Source organism: Ambystoma mexicanum, chromosome 2p (genome assembly GCF_040938575.1).
Source record: "Ambystoma mexicanum isolate Mex_15411 chromosome 2p, UKY_AmexF1_1, whole genome shotgun sequence".
NCBI classification, from domain to species: Eukaryota; Metazoa; Chordata; class Amphibia; order Caudata; family Ambystomatidae; genus Ambystoma; species Ambystoma mexicanum.
This window is the reverse complement of record NC_090923.1, coordinates 899,638,585-899,662,946: the sequence shown is the minus strand read 5'-3', so window position 1 is coordinate 899,662,946 and position 24,362 is coordinate 899,638,585. Positions and strand designations below refer to the sequence as shown.

General features: G+C 48.3%; 1 protein-coding gene across 4 annotated transcripts in view; it reads right to left on the bottom strand.

Moving 5' to 3' along the window:
- CLASRP (CLK4 associating serine/arginine rich protein) overlaps positions 1-24,362 on the bottom strand; it is a 1,024,175-nt gene that overhangs the window by 650,899 nt on the left and 348,914 nt on the right. For all 4 annotated transcript variants that reach the window (XR_011302052.1, XM_069644604.1, XM_069644606.1 and 1 more), the window contains one exon: positions 18,756-18,834. Coding sequence is in view for 3 of the 4 variants with exons in the window: in XM_069644604.1 (XP_069500705.1) it covers positions 18,756-18,834 (79 nt within the window). In the remaining variant the exon portion in view is untranslated. The remainder of the gene's footprint in view (positions 1-18,755; positions 18,835-24,362) is intronic.

Genomic DNA, 24,362 nt, shown 5'->3' with positions numbered 1-24,362 from the left:
CTGGGGAGCAGATTTCTCACCCCAGGGAGGAGTACATGAGGTGGCCCCTCATCCAATTGGGGGGGGCGACTCACCAGGAAAGTGTGGGCAGGCCCCTCAAACGATGGGGCCTGCAGGGTAGGGCCCCTCTGGGGCAGATGGGACACCATCTGCCCTAGGGAATGAAGAGAAAAAAAAATCATGGCTGGTGTGGGAGGGGAAAGAGGGTCACCCCCCCATTACATTAGAAAATTACCTGGCGGTTTAGGGTGCCCCTCAGCCCCCCCTGAACTGCAGCCTGCCATTTTCAATTTTGTTTACCAAACATGCCTTGGCGCAGAGGGGCACATTGGTGTGCCAATCTGGCCCCAGGGTGCCTAAATCTTACTGCCCCACCCACTGGGGTGAGGGCCACCAAAAATTGTGAGACCGGCCCCCCAGTGGGTGGGGCAGTAGGTTTTGGGCACCCTGGGGGCAGAATGGCACACTATTTGGACCCCTTGCGCCAAGGGGAGTTGGGTCACCAAAGGAAGAAAGTGAAAATGGTAGACAGCATTTTAGGGGGGGCTGTCAGGCACCCCAAACCGACAGGGAATTTTCTAATGGGAAGGGGGTGATGGCACCCCCCCCCCCAACCACAATGGAGCCCTCCCTGGGGTCAGATTTCTGCTCCTAGGAAGGGACTTGAGCCCACGGAGGAGTGCAGGACAGCCCCCCCCTTATCGGCCCCCAGGGAGGGCTACATGAGATGCGCCGCCCCTCCAATTGGGGTGTGGGTGGAGAGGTGCACCCCCTTTCACATTATAAAATTCCCCGGCGGTGTAGGGTGCCCCTCAGCCCCCCCCCTCCCAAAGTGCAGCCTGCCATTTTCAATTTTTATCTTTGTTTACCAAACTTGCCCTGGAGCAGAGGGGCACATTGGCACACCAATCTGCCCCCAGGGTGACAAATCCCTACTGCCCCATCCATTGGGGGGCCTGTCCGATGTTTTGGGGTGGGCTTCTCACCCCCACGCCAAATGGAGTGTGGGGTGGGGCACCTCATGCAGTGCTCCCTGGGGGCAGATATCTGCCCGTAGAAAGGGGCAAATGTTTTTTCACTAGGGGTGTGAGGTTCAGTAGACCACCAGGGATGGCTTGCAAGAGAGGGGGGGGGGGCGGGGCATGCTTGGAAAGTATGAGTGTAGATTTGATTTTGCTGGGGTGACCGTAGGCAACACAGGTTTGTTTTGTTTACTGCTTTTTCTACGAGAGTAGCTGCAACGTTATGAGAGTACGGTTTATTATTATTCTATGGTTAGCGCCCACTGTCAGTGGGGTGGGTGAAACAGGGCTGGATTGTTGGTGTGGGTGGGAATGGGCCGTCTGGGCAGATATTTTGGTGGGCTGGGACACAATTGCAGGGGCAGGCCACAAATTGCCACCCATGCCAACAGAACATAGGCGTTACCCTGGGAGCGGATGCCTCCCATGTGGGTTGTCTGTCTGCAAGCCCAGGCTGCACCTCTGGCTGTGCTACGTTAAGGTGTCACCTCCGGGGAGGAATGCAGATCCTGACGGGGCACCCTGGAGCTGCCGCTGTGCTTAGGGGACGGTACATCCACATGGTACAAGGATGCCTAAGGCCAGGGACATCACCTCCAACCGTCCTGGAGTTGCGGCTGGGCTGCATTACAGCATTTCTCTTCAGGGAGGTATTGGCACACTGCCGGGACTCCCTGGTGGGGAGAAGCTGCAACGCAGGGCAGCCAGAGCTCCAGCAAAGTCAGCGGTAATATCCCTGGCCTTGGGCACCCTTCTACCATGTGGGTCTTCGCGGGGGTTCTGGGTAATAAATTCTGGGCCGATTTGCGTAAGTCAGACCTCTGTGGATTCCCACGGGTGTCCTCTTTTGGGAAATGCATGGGGATCCCTGTTTTTCTTGCTGGCTTAGACACCCTAGGCCCAAATCTGTAGGTTGCCTACATGAACAAAATGTGCTGTGCCGAAAGGCTTGGGGTTAACAGTGGGTTACCCTTTTGCTTTTGTGCCCCGGTAGGTGCACCCACACATGTGAGGTACCGTTTTCCTCGGGACACCTTTGGGAACGCGGGAAGGTATGACATCTGTTGTTGGCGCCATGTTTCGGTGAGTGGACAGAGGGAAATGTCTCTGAAATTGGCTGGAAATAAAGACAATTATCAGACATTTCGCTCTGGCCACCCACCGAAACACACCACCAACAACACTGACATTTTCATTTCCCACTCGTGCAGGGTGGATTCTAGCCTGCTGAGCTGGTACGCTAAAACGTTCTTTCCCTCCAGATGGAATGCCAACAGGAAAATGCGGTTCTCCATGGCCATATTCCATACTTTCCCTGCAAGGACAAACAGGAAGAGAACAAGTCCCCCACACCCCCCACCGACAGTTTGTTGATATAAAACATTGAAGTGGTATTGTCCCCAAGTACTTTGACCACTTTTCCCTGAAGGGAGGGAAGAAAGGATTTTAGAGCTCCGAGTTCCAACAAATTTACGTGATCTCTTTTCTTGGACGGACCAAAAACCATGAGCTTGTCCGATCCGGACACTGGGCTCCCCACCCGTACTCTGAGTCTTGTAAGTATCAATTGATGATGAGCTTGAAAAGGAAATCCGATCAACAGGTTCTCTGGATTGTTCCACCACATCAGGGAATCCTGAATCTGACTGCAGATTGGAATTTTCATATCCTGAGAATACAATAGCTGGTTCCAGTTGCTGGCGAGGTGCCACTGAATGTTCTCATTCAAAGCCTTGCGTAGGGGACAAGATTGATGCAAGAAGCCATCAGCCCCAAAAGTCTTTGGAACCACCATGCAAAAAGAGGTTTATATGTTCTTAACAAAGATGACCTGCTGAATTGCTGACACCCTTTCTGATGGTGGCAACGACTTTTTTTGAGTAGTATCCAGTACTGCCCCAAGAAACTGAATCCTTTGAGAAGAAATGAGTTTACTGAAAAACCTAGATCGCAAAGTGTGTTGCATCTCAGTTGCATCTTCTGTAACAATTCCTCCGAAGTGCTTTTAAAAGCCAATCGTCCATGGTATCGATATGGATGCACCATCTTCAAACGAAGGGGAGCCGCAACAATCCCCTGGGGGCTGAATTGAATCCAAAAGGGAGGCAAGTGTATTGATAATGACGCTTCACCATGGAGTACCTCAGATACTGGCGGTGTTCCTTGGAGATGGGGATATGAAAACAAGCACCTTTAAGATCTATAGATGCCATACAGTCATTCAGCTGGAGAGCTGCGAGAATCGGAGGTACAGTGACCATGTGGAAGGTCTCCGCCAGCAAAAACTGGTTCAGATCGAAAAGATCTAGAATTGGATGAATAAGACCGGTTTATTTTGGAATTATAAAATAACGGGATTAAAACCTCCGACCCAATTCTTCTTCTGGAGCCTATTATATTGCTCCCAAAAAGAGGGGTTTTTGAATCTCTTTTAAAAGTTACATAGATGACTTATGTAACTTTGGAGGAGAAGATGGAAGTGTAGCAGGAAGGGCTAGGGAGTAGCTGTGCCAAATTATGTTTAAAACCCATTCCTCCCGAGTGATGTTTTCCCATTGCTGAAGAAAACTCGAAATCCTTCCTGCTAATGAGATGCATGCTCCTTGGTAGTAATTTGAGCAGCTGGAACGTGCATCCCCAGATAGAAGTCAAATAGACTTCTTTTGTTCTTGAGAAGAGGTAGTTGATGGAATAAGCCCAGACGTTGGCCTGTACCTCCTGTTTTTAACAGAGAAATAATAGGATTTAGTGGTAGCCAAAGAACCATTATTTCCCGGAGCACATGGTTTGAAGGATTTGAAATTCGTGTAGCCTGTTTCACTGAGATGGAAGGCGTGATGTAGCAGCAGTAACGCTAGCTTTGTATTTTTGAAGAACCTTATCGGTAGAAGGGTCAAACAACATTTTACCATCAAAAGGCAGGTCTAAAACCTTGTCCTGAATATCTTGATGAAGGAAAGTGGCTGCTAAATAAGCATGTAGACGGCACCTGTGATTGCCCTTGCTGGGGCGTCTTAAATCTTTTACAACCTGAAGATATTGAATGGCTGCCTCTCTTGCCTCTGAGTCCCAGAAGGAAAAGTAATGTTCTGCCTCTTGAGGAAGCAGTTCTGTGAAGAGATCCAGGTTTTCCCAATTTAAAATATTAAAACCTGCCAAGACCGTGGCAGTGTTGACCTGTTGGAGAGAAGCATTGGAATATGATTTCTCAGCTTGCGCCTCCCAGGCTTTAGAATTTTATCCAAAATGGTAGGAGAATGTAAAGGACCCTTGCCCTTAGTACCCAAGGCAGCTGAAACCACAGCAGATTGTGTAGGAAGATTACCCATTAGCAAAACGGGTTCCTCCTTAGGTACTTTGTATTTAGCATCCAAAGATTTAGAAATATGAGGATCAGAATGGGGTTTACTCCAATGAGTCGAGGCCTGTTCTATAAATGACAGCTCAACAGGTAGAGGAGACTTGGTCTGTTGATAAGGAAGTTTCCCAAAAACTCCTGCAGTCTCAGGGTTGTCTTTTGGTGTAATGTCTAAGGCCTGCATGGCGTTTGCTGCGATGTCATGGACATTTTTTGTGGGCGAAACAGATGAATTGTCATCCGTATCTGGGTCCTTCAACACCCTTTGTTTCTGGTTAGGAGGGGCGGTGCCCTCTCGTTCAATTGAAGCTGATGTTGGTAATGGAGCAGGCTCTTTGGGATCCGCTCTGTGTGGCAAATGCCTTTTGGTATTAATAAAAGTAATCCAAAGAGCCCATAAAAATGTGATTCACTAGTTACGAGAAAAACATGTATTGTAACTGCATAGGCAGGGAAATATCTAAAAGACATTCAAATTATAGTAGAGTGAATGCATGGTTTTATTGTGGCCACAGAGGAAAAAAAGCAACAATTTGTTACAACTTTCTTCAGTCATTGGCTGCTGTGAGTTACAGTAAATGTGCTTCCATACATTAAACAACTTCATTGGCCTATTCTAAACATGTGGTAACAGTGACATAGATGCCAATTAGATAACGTCCAGTGAAGTCATCCTTCTCACGCTCAACGATTGGATGGTGAGTATTAAAAACATGCAACAGTCCAATTTGGTTCTCTATTGGCTGATCCAGGAGAAGGAGATACGGAGTGAGCAAACAGATCTCTCGATCAATCGTAATATGAGATGTGACAGTGGAACACACAATTATAACATTTAAGTTCCTTCCTAAAATGATATAAGCGGTTGGCACCAGAATACTGTTCCCATCATTATGAACTATGTACTACCAGTTTATCTTGCAACACTCTTGGTGGAAGGAGCAAGTTACTTACCTGTAACTGTTGTTCGCCAGCATGGGCCTGGCATGGATTCACATGCTCATGAATATTCCCCGTCGTCAGGCTGGGAATCCCCTGTAGAGAAAAAATCTGTTTCATTTCTGAACTGTCTTTCTCCTAACAACCAATCACTGAGCTCTGGGTCATACTGCCCCCAGCCAATGAATGCCCTCTACCCAAGCCCCTTCTCTGGCAGCCATCTTCAGATTTGGAAGCACGTAAAGTGGCACTAGCACCAAGAGAAGAGCTGCAGAGGGGTAGGCAGGAGGGTTCGCATGTGACTCCATGCCAGACCCATGCTGGAGAACAACAGTTCCACGTAAGTAACTTGTTCCTTCTCCAGCATGGGGTCTGGCATGGATTCACATGCTCATGAATAAAGAATACATAGCAGTACACACATGCACAACCATGGGAGGTGGCAAGGCTCAACGTAAGCATCTTATCTCCTCACCAGGCACACCTTCAAGCGAACAGGTAGCGAAGCACTGCTTGGCTGACTCTGGACTCTTCCCTGGAATGACTTGACGCAGTAGAATATCGTGAAGGTATGCATCGACCTCCACATAGCAGCCCTGCAGATGTCCAACAGGGGCACACCAGACAGGAACGCCGTAGTTGCAGCAATCGCTCTCATCGACTGGGCTCTCGGACGGCCAGGCAACGGATGGTTTGCCAACCAGTGACAATGAGTGATGCAGCCGGAGAGCCACCTGGAAATGGAAGCCTTGTAGAGGGCCTTCCCATGGTTCACAGGGCCAAAGTTAACAAAAAGTTGTGACGTCTTCCGTAAAATCTTCGTGTGGTCCACGTAGAACTTCAGCGCTGTAGCCGCATCAAGAGAGTGCAAAGTCCTCTCAGCCGGCGACAAAGGCATCGGAAAAAATACAGGCAACACCAAGTGTTCGTTTAGATGAAAGTCCGACGGCACCTTGGGCATGAAGGAGGGGTGTCCTCAGCAACACCCTTGTGTCGTGAAAAGTCAAATAAGGTGGTTTACATAGCAGGGCCTGAATCTCACCCACTCATCGTGCGGAGGGGATGGCCACGAGGCGGTCTTCCACTACAAGAACTTCAATGGGCCGAGTCAGTACCACATTAAGTTCCCACGCCGGCGGTAACGAACGAAACAGTACTTTGACAAACTCCTTAACCAGACGGTGTGACCATAATGACGGCCATCCCGGAAATCTGGTGTAGCAGGAGATCGCCGCCAAATGAACTTTGGAGGCATGGGCCAGTCCTGCTTTGGCCAGCGACAGCAAATACGGCAGCACCTGCAGAGCCATGACTCAGAGGGTCGATCTTATGTGTACGGCACCAAATGGCGAACCTTTTCCATTTATGTCTGTAGCATTTCAGAGTAGATGACGCCCTGGCCTTGACAAGTACCTCCTTGCAGTCCGCTGGGAGATCATAAACCCTTAACTCTAATGCTGCAGGAGCCAGGTCTTCAGGTTCGGCGATCCTGGGTCGTGGTGCAAAATTGCACCTCCTTCCCTGGAGAGAAGATATGCGACCACCGGAAGCTTGACTGGAGGGGACGCCGACATGTCGATAAGGTCCGGGTACCATATCTGGCTCGGCCACGCACTGGGACTGTGAGTTGATGGACTAGTCGAAGAAGCAACGGCAACGGAGGGAATGCATACAGAAACAGGCTGTCCCAGGGGAATGAGAATGCGTCCCCCATGCTTCCCGGCTGGGGAAACATGCTGGCGAAACTCTGGCACTTGGTGTTCGTCCCTGTCGCAAATAGATTGATCTGGGAATTGCCCCATCTAAGAACAGGTGATTCACTTGGGCCTGCCGAAGCTCCCACTCGTGGCAAGAGCGCAGCTCCCTGCTGAGGGAGTCGGCGATGTTCTTCACGCCTGCCAGAAGAAACGGAATGAGGAACATCCCCTGGTCGACGGCCCATTGCCATAGGTCCTGCGCTTCTCTGGAGAGCGCCAGGAATCTGGTGCCCCCCTGCTTCCTGATGTAAAACATTGTGGTGGTTTTGTCCGTGAATACCCGCACCACCTTGCCCTTGAGGGACGGAAGGAAAGACTTGAGGGCCCAAAACACTGCCCGTAGCTCCAACACATTGATGTGCAACATTTTCTCCACCGGTAGCCACAGGCCTCTTGCGTGAAGACTTCCGGTATGAGCTCCCCATCGTTCCAGGGAGGCTCTCGCCATGACCGTCTCCTGGTGCGGTGGGGTCTGGAAATTCACGCCCGACAGATGCGCGCAAATCCCCCACCACTTTATCGCTCGACGGAAACTCTTGTCGAGCGAGATCCTGTCCTCGAAGCTTCCCGCCACTTGAATCCAACAGTCGTCGAGGAACTCCTGTAGCAGACGCATCCGTACCCTGCACAGTCGGATGAGGTAGGTGAATGATGACATCATGCCGAGCAGAGACTCAACGGTCCTCACCGTGGTGACCTTCAGTGTCAGTCGTTGCACTTTGCCCAATATGGCTGCAATCCTCTCCACCAATGGGAACGCCAGGCACAACGTCGTGTTGAGTCGGGATCCCAGAATCCGAGCGTGCTGCGATGCAGTCAAGCAGGACTTTGCATAGTTCACAAAGAACCCCAGATCCGTCAACAGGCGAACGGTCCTCGCTGTGTGATTGACAGCGATATCCTTCAAGCTGGCCCGCATGAGCCAGTCGTCCAGGTAAGGGTAGACATGGATCCCCTGCAGCAGCAGGTGCGCCGCCACTGGCGCCAAGCACTTGGTGAAAACGACAGTAGGGCCCGCAAGCACTTGGGAGTCTGGCACCCTGTACTACTTCTCCAGGCGATCCCACTTCACCGGGGCCGTAGAAGGGTTCTTCATGAGGGACAAACCTTCGTCCCAAATGTCATCCAGGAGCAGGACCGAGAGGATGGTATTTCTCTTCGCCTCGCGGCGCTGATATAAGAAGCCCTCCTTCTCCACTGGGGTGAGCTGAAAAAGTTCAGAAGCTCTGGAGATCGAGTGGAACGAGCCAATCTCGTCTGGAGAGGAAGACCTAGGAGGCGGAGACGGGAGGGTCCCCTATCCTGCAGTCATCGTACGTGCCTGTCGTCGCTGTATCAGGATCCACAGGTGAGCTCCTCCTCAGTGGAGATATCTGTACCCTGGAGGGTCACCATCCCACCCCCCCCTCTTCGTTTCCAGCAGTGAAGGTCTCGGGGAGATGACTGGCATCTTCTTCTCCGGGGTCTTCTCTATGTGCCGGAACGCAGCCTCCCTTCTGGGAGGAAGGGCCACTCTCGCCTTTGGGGTCGCGCCCTGCGGAGCTGCCTCTGTGGCCTTCGACAGGGACCACGCCACCCCCTTGATAGAAGGCTGGGCCTTCGGCAGGTGCACCTGTGCCTTCACTGTCAGGGCCAGAGCCTTGTCCGGTTTGGCCTTCTCCTTAGGGGGATGGTCTGAACCCTGATCCCCTTGGTCTTCTCCGGTAGGGCGGACTTAGGCCTCTCCTTGAGTTTGCCCGGATGCTCAGACTTCCTCTTGGCCGAAGATCCTGAGCTTTGACTGGTGACGGAGGCTCGAGAAGTCGAACGCGCCTTTGCCGCCGATTAGCCCGTCGCAACAGCAGTCCCAGTGACAGTGGACTTGCAGTGCTTAGCCTTCTGTTGGACCCACTCAGGAGGGGCGCCCTCAAAGGTCTTCAAAGCCCGCTCAGCCTTCTTGGAACTGGGAGAGGCATGCTGCTGGGACCCACCCAGAGCAGGGGCCTTGGCCTATTGCCACTCGTTCAGCCGCCTGTGCCGATCATGCGAGGGGCCATCTCCTGGCAAAACGCACAATCCTCCTCCTTGTGCGTCGGGTACAGGCATGAAAGGTACTCAGAATGCTTGTCGTCCGAAAAGACATTCCGCGATCCGCAGCTGGAGCAGATCTTGAACCGGGGAGTTGACTCCTTCTCCTCCGACATGGTCCACGTGGCATAGGCCTGAAGAATCTTCTGGAAGCCTCCACAAAGAAACATGACGAAATTCGCCCTTGAGGGGCGCTGAAGAATCCGAAACGGGTCCCCGTTTATCGGATTGGTTGATCGATGGAGCACAAGGCCCGAATGACCGAAAAATAGAGTCATACTCTTCCAAAAAGCAGTAAATCTTGAGAGCTAAAAACACAAGGACTCCCAACACTTGAATGTGTGGTAAAAATCTGAAGATGGCTGCCAGAGGAGGGACTTAGGTAGAGGGCAGTCATTGGCTGGGGGCAGTATGACCCAGAGCTCAGTAATTGGTTTTTAGGAGAAAGACAGTTCAGAAACAAAACTGAAACTGATTTTTTTCTTTACTGAGTATTCCCAGCCTAACAACGGGGAATATTCATGAGCATGTGAATCCATGCCAGACCCCATGCTGGAGAAGGTTACTTGCATGTCCTTCCTGGTTCTCATGGGTTCATCTGTTCGGATTATGATGTACTGGGCCTACCTGCTAACAAACTTGCTCTTTCATAATGGCACAAGCGTAAATGTGTATGTTTGTGCAGTGTATGTTGCAATAAAATTACCTTTATTTTGCTAATATATTCAAGCAGTGTGACTTAGATGTGAAGTACTGTACTGACCCTAAGGTTCCTGGCCAATGCTATAGTGTAAGTAATACTGTTCGTGTGTGGTGTTTAGTTTAGTTTATTATTTGTAGGGCGCGCCAAGCCCTGGAGCATCAGGGCGCACAAGACAAGAATATGCTCAACTTTGTTACAGGTACATCTACATAATCATAGTACATTCTGCAATAAATAAAATATATACAGGTACATGTGCATGGTCATAATGCAGTATACAATAAGCAAGAATGAGCAGGGCTGGAGCTAGGTCCAGACAAGAGGTGATAAGGGTACAGGAATATTTAACAATGTGGAGGTGATATACAGTGGAATAAGTACAGTAATATACAATGGTGTAAAATACAGAACGTGGTATCAGAGCTGGGGCATGCAGGTGGATCACTAGTAGGGACAGTCAGGTCAAGCAGGTTGGATTAGTTAGATGTCATTAGCTCTCAGCCACTTGGTCAAATTCTGCCTGAATTTCGCAAAGGGCTGGGGTTCTCTTATGTCATGTGGTAGGGAGTTCCAAAGCTGTGCAGCTTTGACTACGAAGCTATGTCCTCCAATAGTGGCACGTTTAAAGCGAGGGACATAGAGGCAATTCGCATTGACCATTCCTGTTGGTCTAGGTGAGGTTCTTAAGTGTAGCCTGTCCATGAGGTAGGGTGGTGCCATGTTATTGAGGCACTTGTGAGTAAGGGAGGCAATTTTGAATTGGATTTTGTCCTGAGTGGATAGCCATTTATATTCTCTTCTTATAGAGGAGATATGCTCTTTCCTGTTGATCTTAAGCGCGGCTCTCAGGGCATTATTCTGTAGGACCTGGATTTTTTGGATAGTCTGTTTGTTAGCCCCAATGTAGAGACCATTACAGTAGTCCAGTTTGGACAGTATAAGGGCTCTGGCAAGCGTGATGCAGCTGTCTGTAGAGAGGAATTGCTTGCTGGCTCTAATGAGTTTGCAAGTATATGCTGTAGAAGAGGCTAGGGAGTTGACTTGTTTGCCAAAGTTTAAGGTGGCGTCAAGGTAAAAGCCTAGGGTCTTAACTTCCTTTGCTACTTTGATATTGTTCCCATTGATAATGAAGCTGGCATAGTCAGTGTTAAGTTTAGTTATGTATGTCGGGGTGCCTAGGATTATGAGCTCAGTTTTGTCGTCGTTCAGGCATAAGCCGTGTGTGGCCATCCATGCCTGAACGATGCTGTAAATTTTATTCACTAAGGCCAGATCCACGACGTAATCTCCTGAAAGCGGAAGGAGGATCTGGGTATCGTCTGCATAGTTGGTGTAGGCGATACCCAGATGATCCATTTCGTCAAAGAGCGGCTTTGTGAATATGTTATAGAGGGTTGGTGATACACAAGATCCCTGGGGTACACCGCACGTTATAGGGATCGGGTGAGCTGAGGCTGATGGAGAGAAGACTCTCATGGTGCGGTTATTCAGGAAGGATTTGATCCATAATATGGCCTCTTTAGAGAAGTGAGCAGCAGAGTCTAGGTGGCTGCATAAGACTGTATGGTCGACTAAATCGAACGCTGCTGAGAGGTCTAGCAAGAGGAGTAAGGCTGCTTGGCCATTGTCCCTATATTGATCTATTTGGGCCTTGAGATCGATAAGGGCAGTCTGTTCCATGCTGGGGACGGAATCCAGATTGGCGGGTTCCGAGCAGGTGGTTGGATTCAAGGAAATTTTGTATTTGCATGTATGCCACTTTGTCTAAAATTTTTAGAAGAAAGGGCACAGTCGTGATAGGCCTAAAATTGGTGGGAATGGCAGGGTCGAGGGTTTGCTTCTTTAGGAGTGGCAGGACCCACGACTCTAAGATTTTTCGGTACAATGCCGGTAGTGAAGGATGAGTTGATGAGTTTAGTTATGAATGGCGATAGTTCTCTCGCAGCATCCTTAATTAATTGGGCAGGGCATTGGTCACCTTTACAGTTGGATGGTTTAAGTCCCAGGATCACTTTTTCGACTTCAGTGGTAGATACCTTGGAGAAGCAGAAACGTGTTATTTGTTTAGATTTAAGTAGGGGTGCAGGAGTTAGAGCGTCCTGAGGTGTGAGAGATGCTTTTTTGAAGGCGATTTTAGTTTGTAAGTTGACTACTTTGTTAGTAAGGGCAAACTGAATGTCTGAGCACCATTTTTTGTCCTTGGTGCAGTTTTCTTGGGGAATGATGGGTGTTTCCAGCTCTTTCAAGATACTGAACAGTTCTCTGACCCTTGATTTAGATTGGGATATTCTGGTATTGTATGTTTCCTGTTTGGCTAGTAGGATATCTTTTTTGTATTGGGATGATATCTTTGCAAGGTTTAGTTTGTTTTCTACTGTAGGAGTAAGTCTCCATTTGGATTCTAGTTTTCTTTTGGTTAACCTGAGATTTTTTAGGTGGGGGGGTGAACCATGAGTGGAGATGTTTTTTCGGTTTACTAGTCCGTAATTTGAGCGGGGCTATGTGATCAAGGGCTGAGTTCATAGTTTCATTGAATTGATCAACTAGCATATCAGGCTCCGTGTTAGCTGGGAGCGAGTTTAGTTGGGGTAGTATGATTGGCAACAATTTTTCCGTGGTTATTAGCTTTTTGTTCCTCATGGGTATAGGAGGGGCAGGTGTGGACTTGGCTGTGGCTAAGTTAGTATCTACTGTAAATAGAAGTAGAAAATGGTCCGTCCAGATCTGGGGAACAGTGTCTGTAATGGTTACTCCACAGTTGTGATCAGCTATCCAGTCAAGGATGCGACCTTTATTATGAGTGGGACAGGTGACTCTTTGGGCAAAGCCCAGCTCTTTTAGGATCAGAGCAGTAGCTGTGGACTGGGTGTCTTTAATATCATTGTAGCCTAGGTTGAAGTCTCCTAGCACTATAGTTTGGGAGGTGTTTTTCAAATTGTTGGACAGGGTGGTGGAGAGGTCCTCAACAAAGGTTCCAATAGGACCAGGAGGTCTGTAGAGCAGGACAATGTTTAATGTTTGGGAGCTGGCGGTGGCTATTTGGACCGAGAGGCATTCACAAGATTTCGTGATGGGGAATGTGGAGACTCTTATGTCGAGACTGATCTTGGCAATAATGGCTAGACCCCCGCCTCGGGAGGTGTGTCTGTCAGCTCGTATGATGGTATAATTGTCGGGAACTGCTAAGGAAAGGCCGGGACCCGCTGCATCGTGAAGCCATGATTCTGATATGGCTAGGAAGTCTAGGTGGTGTCCGAGAATAATATCTGAGATTTCTGTAGCATGAGCGACTAGGGACCTAGCATTTATGAGTGCACCTTTGAGGTGATGTTTAGTGAGCATGGTGCTTGCTATAATGGTAGGTTTGGAGCATTTTTGTGTGGGTCTTTTAGGGATATGAGCTTTGCTAGTGTGTTCTGCAGTGGTTTTCGGCTGTATGTTCATTTTTAGGAAGTTGATTTGTTCAATTTGCTTTGCTGGTAGTTCGTACAATTTTGGTAGGCGAGCACGAAGTTTGAGGTTTCTGTCTGTGGTACTACAGGCCTTGTATGTGGTAGTATCATCTTGATATTGGTTTACTGTAGGTCCAATGGTTTGTTGAGAAATAGGCATGGTCAGGTAGGAGAGTGATAATACCACTAATATGATGAGGGAGGCAGCGTAGAGAGGTAACTTAGCTGTCCTATCTAGTGCAGTGATACTTAGTATGTTTGGTTTTGGAGAGTACATGCTAGCTGACTAAGTCAGGTGCGCAGATAGCAGCACAGTTAGATATAGCTTTCGCTATTAACCTGAAGATAGGGAGTTGCGGCATGCGAATCGAGGCACAGCTGGATTCAGCTTTAAACTAAAGGTATGCAGTTGTAGCATGCAACTAAAAACATAGCTAGGTTCTAAGTTCCATTTTAGCGACTAGAAACATATCACTAAATGCAATTTTAACCTACAATTGAATGGTCTGTAAGTGACCTTAAGGCACAACACAATTGAAATGGTCTGTAAGCGACCTTAAGGCACAACACAATTGAATGGTCTGTAAGCGACCTTAAGGCACAACACAATTGAATGGTCTGTAAGCGACCGTAAGGCACAACACAATTGAATGGTCTGTAAGCGACATTAAGGCACAACACAATTGAATGGTCTGTAAGCGACCTTAAGGCACAACACAATTAGGGTTGCTGCGGCAGGGTCAATTAAGAAATAACCCCAGAGAGGGCTGACCTAGTGCGGCTTGGAGAGTATGCATAGCAGGCCAGCAGCATCGTAGCAGGATCCTATAAATGGCTGCAGATGGCTCAGGTCTATAGACTATAATCTCGGGCAGCACACAAGACATTGATCATGGGGGACCATAGCAAGATGAGGTAATAATAGGTGCAGCCACCTAGGTTCAAGAGTTAGCGAGTGTCATAGTGTAAGGCTAGTGGTAAAGGCAGTACAGAAGTTCAATGGAGAGCATGTAGATCAGGTTGGGTAGAGAGGTAGGTGCGGCCAAGCATGCAGAGCATAAACATGATGGTAAAGTGTTTACAGTAGAGAGTGGTGCAACATTGCAAATCTAAACCTACGGGCAGCGTTGTCGACAGAATGGCTGCGAAGGGGGGGGGGGGGGGGGACAGAGGTATGTGTGGAGTTGCACTTGATGCTGTGCATGGATTAGGAGCAAGGGGAGCAACATATGCAGTGCAAAGTATCTTTGGGCACAGATACATCATGCAATAAGGCATGAGTGCACGAGAATGGCATTAAGAAGCTTGTGGCAACAAAGCCTTTTTAAGGATCAAAGCAGTTCAATTTATCCACGGGCTGCGTAAGCGAAGTGTGTGGCTTCACAAGTTATTATTGTTGCATTCATATAATGTAAACTCTTCTTTTTGAATAATGTGCCTTTCTTGTCCTCTTCTGTGGTTGCTTTCTTGCCCTCTTTATCTTCTTTTTCCTTCTTCTTGCGCCCGGATGTTTGCAGGCCCCGGCATATTACAAGTGTATAAATAAATTGTGCCATGTGTAACCTTCTGTGTTGTTCACCAACTCCTAATAGGGGCTACACAGCATAAAATGGTGCTTTGTATAACGGTTTCTCAAAAGAAGAGAGCTCTGCAGCTGTAATTTATCCTACAGAGGGCTGTGTTGTGCTTTGAGCGGTCTCGTTCTACAAACATGCCTTTTCTTGTCTTACTACTGGACACTGTTAACACGTGACCCTCATCAAGCTACGTTTGGTTATTCTGGCTAGGGACACGAGTTGTTACATTTCTCTGAGACATGGCTATGGGAAAGCGGCAAGGATTTAGTTGGTCCAATCAGGGCACAGTGTCTTGTCCTTAAACTCCATGCGCTAGTATCATTTTCTGTTGCTCTTCCATGATCTCTGTGACTAAACCCTGAGAAAGATCTTGCCTCCCCTTGTTTTTAGCTCATTATTGCATGGCATTCAGCCCGTGACTGCGTGAATATTGCACTTGGGACTGTCTTTCAGCGGTAGTCTGACTGCAGCTTTTTGCTATGGGGTGATGGGGAGATTTTCATGCTTCATTAACGGCTAACTAAATCTCGAGGCCTACGAGTAATCTGTTCAGCTAATGTAAAATAACAATCATGCAGTCGTCAATATCAACATTTCTCTACTTAGTGTTAAAAGCAGTTTGGTTTAAGTAAAGGTACACGGCTATGTTATCTACAAATGGTGTGTTCTGGCCTGGTTGATATTTAATAGTGCTGTGTTGGGCTAAGCATGAAGCCTTTTGCTAAATGGGGCTGCTGGCTTTGTTGCAACGCACTTTACTCACAGTGACCTTTGCAGCTTATATTTGCTTGCAGTTTGGGGGCGTTGGATAAATGTGCCTATATTGTCATATTCCCCTACAGCTCCTGAAGTCAGCTCAGGAGGCTCCATTTTATCCTTAATGCGTTGGGCTAAAACATCCAGAAATGGCTCAGCCATCTGTCTATAGGACTGTTAGTAATTTCGTTAGCCATATCTGATGGTTTAGTTTGGGTTTCTTCTAGTCTCAAAGAAGATGTTGAAGAGTCAATCCTGGATGGTTGCTAAATAGGATTGTAAATGTTAAACACAACAGGCCAGGGTACCCGTATATTAGTCAACACCAATTGTGGGGCTGAATGAGCCCCTGGATCTTAACAGGTTCTGTCAAAATGTCCTCATTATCAGGAGAAAACTGGGGAAAGATTTCTGGAGTACCACATTTTTCTTTAGGTGGCACTTTGCCAAATCAAAATTCTCTCAGCCCAAAATCAGGCTAATAAGCTCATTCTGACCTTTCGGTACCGATGTCGAAATTGTGCATTTATCAATAAAGGATTTTCTTCTTTAGTGCCTCTGTGGAGAGGTTGTTACTGAGCTCGGCATAGAATGATAAATGTATTTGCCTCTTACGCAAGCTTTTCTCAGACTTCTTGGGTACCGAGGGATCTATAGATTCAACTGCAGTAGGCGAAAAGGGAATCTGCCCTTCTTTGGTACCTAGAAACTCATATATGTAACTGTGGTAGCCCACTTTGGTTACCGATGCAGATACAGAGGATTCAAATGGTACCGAATTAACCCTGGAGGCTTTTGGCTTTTTGGATAATCTTGCCAGTAGAGATGATTTCCAAGGCAGACAAGGTACCGTAGTGATTTTGTCACGGGAGAACAAATCTTCAGGTACCAAGTTAATTTTTTCAAACCTTTTCCCACCTGGACGTACTAACGTTTTCCCACCAGGAGGTACAAACGTTTTCCCACCCGGAGGTACTGGCAGGTGTAAGTGCCTAGGGTTTCCCCCTAAATGGTCCTGTGAAGACACTCGAACGAGTGTGGCGGTCTTCACCTGGGTACCAAGGGCTGGTGCCAAAACGTGTACCCCATCTGCAGGTACAGTCTCCCACATACCAATGTCGGTCTCCTTCCTGGTCCTTTACGAAGTCTTCGGTGCGAGTCCCAGCGGCGACATGGAAAGAAGACTACTACTCAGAGACCTGAGGGGAATTCCACAGCAAACACAAACTCACCGGGTGATGGATACCCAGGCATCAGACAGAGGCATGATAAGTGTCGACCCTGAGAATTGCTTCCTACAACGGATGAATGGCTTGAATCACATAGTAAACGGCATACGTCAGAGGAAGGCATTGCATTGAATAAAAAAAATAAACCAATTGCATGACAAATGGGATGTACAGCTGAAAGGTAATGCTCCAGAAAAAGGGGAAGCCACAGAGTGCAGCAAATTCCCACCCAGCAGGCAGAACACAACAGGAAATGGGTGTGGGCACTTGGTGACTGAGGGGCACATGCGCAACAGTCTAACCAGCTCAGAGTCCTTAAAGGGGCAGCTATCCTTTTTGGTCAGCTTTTTCAGACCTGCCTATGGCTGCAGTCGTCCCCAATCAGTTGGGAAGGAGGGAGAGCAGGATGTAAGAGAAATGTTATGATGTAGAGGGCCCTTTAATTGTGTTGGTTGCTGACCTCACTCTGTTGACTTGTATTGCAGAGACGCTGAACCAATCCAGTTTCCTCACTTTTCAGAGACGAGCCTAAATGGAGCAAAAGCCAAACTTGCGTGGGGAAAGTCTGAGAGCCAGCCTGCATACAGTGGACACCAGTGCTTTGTCGCTGAACAGATTAATCCTGGAGGGAGGACCACGTCAGATACGTGGTGGGCGGTGCAATCCCGGAGCGCTGTCGAATGCAGGAGGGTGTAACCCGAACATCCCAGCTCGCTTGAAGCAGCACCACAAAATGCCACAGACGCGATGCATCAAAGCAGAGAAACAACAACGCCAAGAGGAGGAATCAAAGACGACCGGGTCCGCAGTCACCACCTCCTCAGACTAGCAACACCACCTGAATCCCAGTATGTGGCCAACCAAAAGGAGAGAGGGGGAGGGGGAAGGTGAAGTTCCAAAGCATTCCAAAAGGGGTTGAGGACATTGAACCACATACACGGCAGTGACCCCACATAGCCCACAAAGGGCTGAGAAATCCAGTACCCCTGGACGGGGTGATAATATTGTAGCTTGCATACAAACAGTTATGCTGGATAGCCACATCAAGTTAATAGAGAGTTAAGAAGCCGAGCAATCCACGAAGGATTGAGAATCCTAATTATTCGCTCAGGGCGACAGAACCTAACCAGGAGTACCAAGAAACCCTGGAGGGGTGAACAAGAGACCAGATTAACAGAGATTTAGAGCGTGTTCCACACAAGTGACTGAACTACAAGGACTAGTATCACAGCTGAAGTTTGAACTTTTTGAGTTGAAACAAAACATTGGTGAGGGGCTCAGAAGTCCCCTTCAACAAAGGCTCAGAAGAGACACTGAACTTGGTTTGAACTATACGAGTTAAAAAGGAAATAACTAGAGCTACAATTGTGTGGGGGTCAAGCACCAGCTAGCCCAAGCCAAGTGTGGAGTTGAATACTTCTAATCAGCAAATGTATGTTTCTTTGTTGATAGTGGTAGGGTAACACAATAGGAAAGAATAGGTTTGGGACAGAGGATGAAGGTTATTTTGCTAGACATTCTGACGAGCACCAGTTTATATTTTTGTAGAACATGGAATCGTCATCACAGCGGTATGGCTAAAATTGGCATTGCTTTACATAAATAAACCTGAATCAATTGAGAAAAAGATCTTCTTGCCCATCTATGTCTGACTTACCACAAACCATTTATGCTGATTTGGACAGCTTAAAAACTTGAATGTGAAGATACAATGGCTCCAACATCAGAAGAGAGCCTTTCAAATAATGTTAGACGAGGAGGGTCTCAAAGCAGAGTGCTAGATCTCGGGTTCAAGTCGTCTATGGTAAAGAGGTGTGCACATGCCTAGTCCAAAATTCACAGAAATTCTTAAAAAATGTAATATAGGATGGCTGAAAGACAAAGAATAATCTTACCGAGTACATGGCTTTCTCTTCTTCAAGGGCTTTGGCATGCTTAATTGCTTCAGCCTCCTCTTTGTCTTTCCGAAGCATTCTGACAAAATAATGGGGGATGGGGGAGAGATGAAGGAGGCTGGTCAATGTACATTTTAAGTACCGTAACAAGCATCAAATTATGACAGACAGTCCATCAAAGGTCATAGTATAGTAGTCTGGGGCAAAATCAGACATGATGCAACTTTTAAAAAAAACACCAAAACAGAAGTAAATCTTGATTTGTAGAAGCAGTCATGTTTGGTCATTGTATAGGCAGATGTTACTGAACTGTAACAATTCTTCCACATGCTCTGTGTTCCTGCTCTTTGGAAACACTAAATTCATACTAGAAAAACCACAGAAAAAGTGACCTTTATGGCATCACACACACCAAATTATCTACCCTTAATAATGGTAGTTAGAGAATTCTGTTTTTTAGGGTCCCTTAAACCTTTTGCGTGGGGGGCGCTGGTGAGCCCGGTCAAGATGTCCGCAAGCCTGGGAGCTCCCAGGCTCTTCAAATAATACGGATAGTATCTTGATACTCTTTTGCCCAGCATCGTGGTATCAGAGGGTGCACCAGCTGTCTGAAGACCTTGGCTGTGCTCCAGTGAAATTTGGAAGCTCCGGACTGCTTTGGTTTGGCGTGAGAGGGCAAAAAGAGGAGAGGGCCTGACCCGGAGAGGCCTAGCTGCGAGGCACCTATGCCTGCCTGTGGATCCGGCCAGTTTGTGCAGTACCTTGGGGAGTGCCGGGTGGTCCGGCGGCCTCTCTAATGGACACTGGGAGCGGCAGACTGTTTGGCCCCTGGCTGCCTGGGTACTCGGGAGGGACATGGAGAGGTAACCCAGATGATGGCGGAGTGGAGTCGGAGCCCGCTGAGGCAGTGAGGACGCTGTAGTGAAGGTGGAAGAGGGGACACTGAACTATGGATCTGCAGGTACAGGCACCCACAGTGGAGGGGAGTCTGACCTTGCCACAGGCAGAGGCGTGCCAACATTTGGGCCAACATCTTGAGGAAACTGGGTCCCTGAGCATACCAGGTACGACTTGTGACAGTCGCCGGGGGGCCGAGACTGCCGTTGCAGAATCCACGGTTTAAATGAGCAGTATCAGGGAAAATGCTAAAACACAGTGATCTGAAGTCAGGGTTGCGAAGCGGTGGATGTGCGCTACAATAATAGATTGGTTGAGGTGAGAAGGCCCCAGTGTATATGGTGTGCATTGGTAGCCGCGTTAATGCAAAGCAGGTTGGACTATATGTCGATGTCTGAACAGCCGGGCGCTATGTTGGAGGCCGCCACGTATGTATGGACTATTACTGAGCGACAGGGGGATCGTCTGGCAGTATGGGGAGTCCAGATTAGGCGTGGACGCACACCCTCTTGAAAACACTGCAGTGGATTTGGCATCTGAATGCATACGAGGTATCAATGGGCTTTAGTGCCAGAAGCAATCTCTGCAGGGTTGAATGCAGACAAGTGCGGCATGGGACAGAAGGGACACCTAAATACAGGCATATCCAGAGAGTTGCTGGAGTCCCTATTGTGTGCAAGTCAATAGCCTGTTAGCTATAGTCTCAGAGGGAACTCTTGTAAACCAGGGCATCGTAAAGAACTCCTTAGATGCTGCAGAGACGGCTGGCCGTTCCCTGGTTCAGGGAATACTTCTCAAACGCCATGTCTGGCTGCGCAATTCGGGATTTAAGCCGGAAACCCAGGCTTCCCTGATAAATAAGCCCATAGAACAAACACATCTGTTTGGGAAAGCAGTTGATGAAGCCCTAGAACATGCGAAGAAAGAGTTTGATACCATCAAGACTCTTGACCAAATTTCTAGGCCCCCTAACAGACGCAGCTATGGCAATAGACGCTCCTTTCGTGGCCAAAGCCAGCAGCAAAACCAACAGCAATTTTACTCTGCTACCAACTTGCCCTCTAACCAGGGTAGCAACACCCAGTTCAGTCAAAGAGGCCAACGGCGTGGCAAGGGAAGAGGTCGCGGCTCCAGCCCCAAAGGTTCCACGCCCAATACCAACAAATGACCCGAAGATTCGGGTCCCCTCCCATGCATCACCGGTCGGGGCCCGGCTAACATCGTTCCTTTCAGCATGGGAGGGAATATCGTCAGACCGCTGGGTATTATCCACCATAGCCCACGGATACTGCATCGAATTCAACGGTTCCCCGAAGTACAGACCCCCACGGAACCGATGCATGTCACCGGAACACCTCACTGTTCTTCTTCAAGAAGTAGAAGAGCTACTGAAAAAAGAAGCGATAGAGGCTGTCCCCCTATCTCAGGTACCAGAAGGTATTTATTCAGTGTACTTCCTTGTACCCAAAAAGGACTTAACCATGCGCCCTGTATTAGATCTGCGCCCAGCGAACAAGTTTGTCAAACCCCAAAAGTTTCGTATGGTGACCTTGCAGGAAGTAATCCCACTGTTATCACAGGGGATTACATGACAACACTGGACATGAAAGATGCATACTTTCATATTTTAATGTTGCCAGCGCACAGAAAATACCTCAGGTTCAAGATAGAGAACAAACACTACCAGTTCAGAGTACTACCCTTCGGGATAGCATCTGCACCAAGGGTATTCACGAAGGCAGTGGCAGCGGCCCACCTGCGCAGGTTATCCATCCCGGTATACCCTTACCTCGACGACTGGCTCATAACAGGGGATTCTTACGAAACATGCTTCTCCAACACCCAAAAGACTGTAGACCTTTTGTCCCAACTGGGCTTCTCCATCAACGAAAAGAAGTCCAGCTTAGAGCCCAGCCAAATCAAACAGTTCCTAGGGGCTCTAATTCGAACAAAGGACGGCCTCGTCTTCCCCTCCAACGAGAGGGTCCAAAACATGCTGTTTCAGATCCCCCAGTATGTGGCAGGTCGAGAGGTGACGGTACGCAAAGCAATGCGCTTGCTAGGGATGATGGCGTCATGTATTTATTTGGTACCTCACGCGCGCCTGCGCATGCGCCCAATGCAAGAGTGGCTCTACAGCCAGTGGTGTCAGGCCAGCGGACAATGGGACGATCTAGTGGTGGTCTCGCAGGCCTTGGTTCTCTCGCTACGGTGGTGGACAAAAGAAAACCTGTTATTAAGGAAAACTTTTGCCACACCCGCAGTGGAAGCCACTCTAACCACAGACGCATCCCTTACAGGATGGGGGGCTCACCTATCCCATCAGACTGCTCACAGAGTGTGGACCCCGGCGGAGGGCGGATGACGGCGGAGGGCGCATGACGGCGGAGGGCGCATGACGGCGGAGGGCGCATGACGGCGGAGGGCGGTGAGCGTACAGAGCAAAAGAACATGAAGAGCCAATGAATGTGGTGGACAGATGAATGTGGAGAACACACGAGTGTAGAATGCGGCTGAACGAATTTGGAGAGCACATGAATGTAGAAAACGGTTGAGTGTAATGAGGGGAAGAACACAAAACAGTTAAGTACATTGTACGGAAGAGTGAACGGAGCTGATGAATGCTGAACTGACAAGTGGCGGATGAGCATCTGATGCGATTGAGTGCGTAACAGATCAGCCTGGGGAGCGGGTGAACGCACGAAACAAATGAATGAATGGACCAGAGCGCATGATTAGATGGAGGAGTACGTGCGGGATGAATGGTATCACAAGTAGACACTGACACAAGAGCTGCAAGTTTCAAAACCTTAATTGATGGTTTAAAAGGGGTTGGAAAACTCATATCTTGCCCTGTAACTACTATGGAACTATTCGACCACCAAAAAAATAAAAAAATAAAAATAAAAAAACAAACAAAAAAGGAAAATACCTAGTCAGTCCTTAGTCAAAATAAAATAGCCTATACTAATAAAGCTAATGCCTTCCCTCTTTCTAAAACAATACATGTGTAATGAAAAAAGGAATATTAAGGTTCAAAAGAGATGTCAGTATGGCCGAGTAAACTCCCTTCCCCACGTTTTGTAGCATGGGGTGGCACACTTGGACCTTGTGACACACTCTGGCTTTGCACATAAGGATGCATTTTGTTTCATGAACCAGGGCCCACTTGGCCTTCGACAAAAAGCCAGTAGTTTATCTGCTGGACCTCTCAGCATTCTCTCACTCCAGCCCAGGCCACCTTTTAGCTTGTAATACAGTTCAACAATTTGTGGGGGTTCATATCCCAAGCTTCAATCACACCTTTATAGGCTTCCCTCTGTCGGCTCAGGCCTCCTTTCGCTTTCATTCAGCTGTCGAAGAATTTCGAACTGTGAGGCTTTTGCTCTTACCTCAGCATGACCACTTCGACTTTCTTTCTTCAAACGTCACTTTTTCTCTCCTACAAGGCCTCTTGGTAAATGTAGCACAGCACTTATTTCAAAGTTCAAAGATATCTCTCATATCCAAGTTTCCCTCTGCTCTTATCAAACCTAACAGTTCAAATCTTGCATCTCAATTTCTTTCTATTACCGCCTTTTCTACGGCATCAGACATTTCACAGAGACTTACGATTGGGCAAACTTCTTTCGCCGGACAACTCTTACTTTTGTGAGAAAGCTGAAGTTGTCTCACTCACTAGTCCCCAGGATCTGCAATCCAGGTGGCCAGGACACGGCCATCGCTATTGGATCGCTATTGGCCCCAGTCCCGGGGGGTGGACCGGTGCAGGAAGATCAATTGGATGAGGGGTTTTCGGGAAGTGGGACACCGAAGGGTGAGAAGTGATGTCCCCTTCCTTGTGACACCTTTTCCCCATCCTGCCTAGTAGGATATGTAGACACTCTACCCCGCCCCCTTTTCCAAAACTAACATTTTCTCAATGCGTGAACGACAACGGACTAATAACAGAGCCGTTTACCCAACGTGTCCCAACACAAGTGTCAGGCAGAGTCAGGCAACTGCCGACAACTACACACACCTGACTGCCATTTCCCTTCCCCATAGGGATAAAAGGCAAAGCACAAGAGCACACTGAGCAAGGCCGAAAGCACGAGAAAGCAGCTATTCCAAGATGGGAGTTCAAACCGAGGAGAAATGTGGCGAGATCTGAAAGGACGTCAAGGAGGGAGTTAACCTTGCCCTTTTAACCCAGACCAGCGAAGCCGCCGACAAAAAAAAACAAGACCGGAAATTTCAGACGGGGAATGGTGTGACGGATGTTTAGCAGTACATGGAACTCTCCGGCACCGATAGCCAGGGCGGGGAGATGCGGTTGCCATCTTGGTACAGTCTGACTCCAGCGGCAAAAGAAACACCAACGAGTTCAGTACAGCCGGTGAGTCGGAAGAACCGGATAGTGGACTGGACTGTGTTAGGCTCAAGGTTGCAGTGGCAACATTAAGACAAATAGACACAGGTATTTTGTGAACAAATTTGGTACCAGAGATAGAGTGGTCCAGGGCGCGTTTGTAGGTCTCTGGCAGGTACCCCTCTCCTGAACAAAGACTGTTGAACTAAAAGGGTAAAGAAACTACAAGTACCAAGAGGCCATAGGGAAGGCCGCTGTGAAGTGTCAAGGTGGTCATACAAGGGTCAAGCCAAACCCCTTGTACAATCGAACAACCTTGACAAGTTGCAGAAGTTATTACGATTGTAAAATTGTGAACG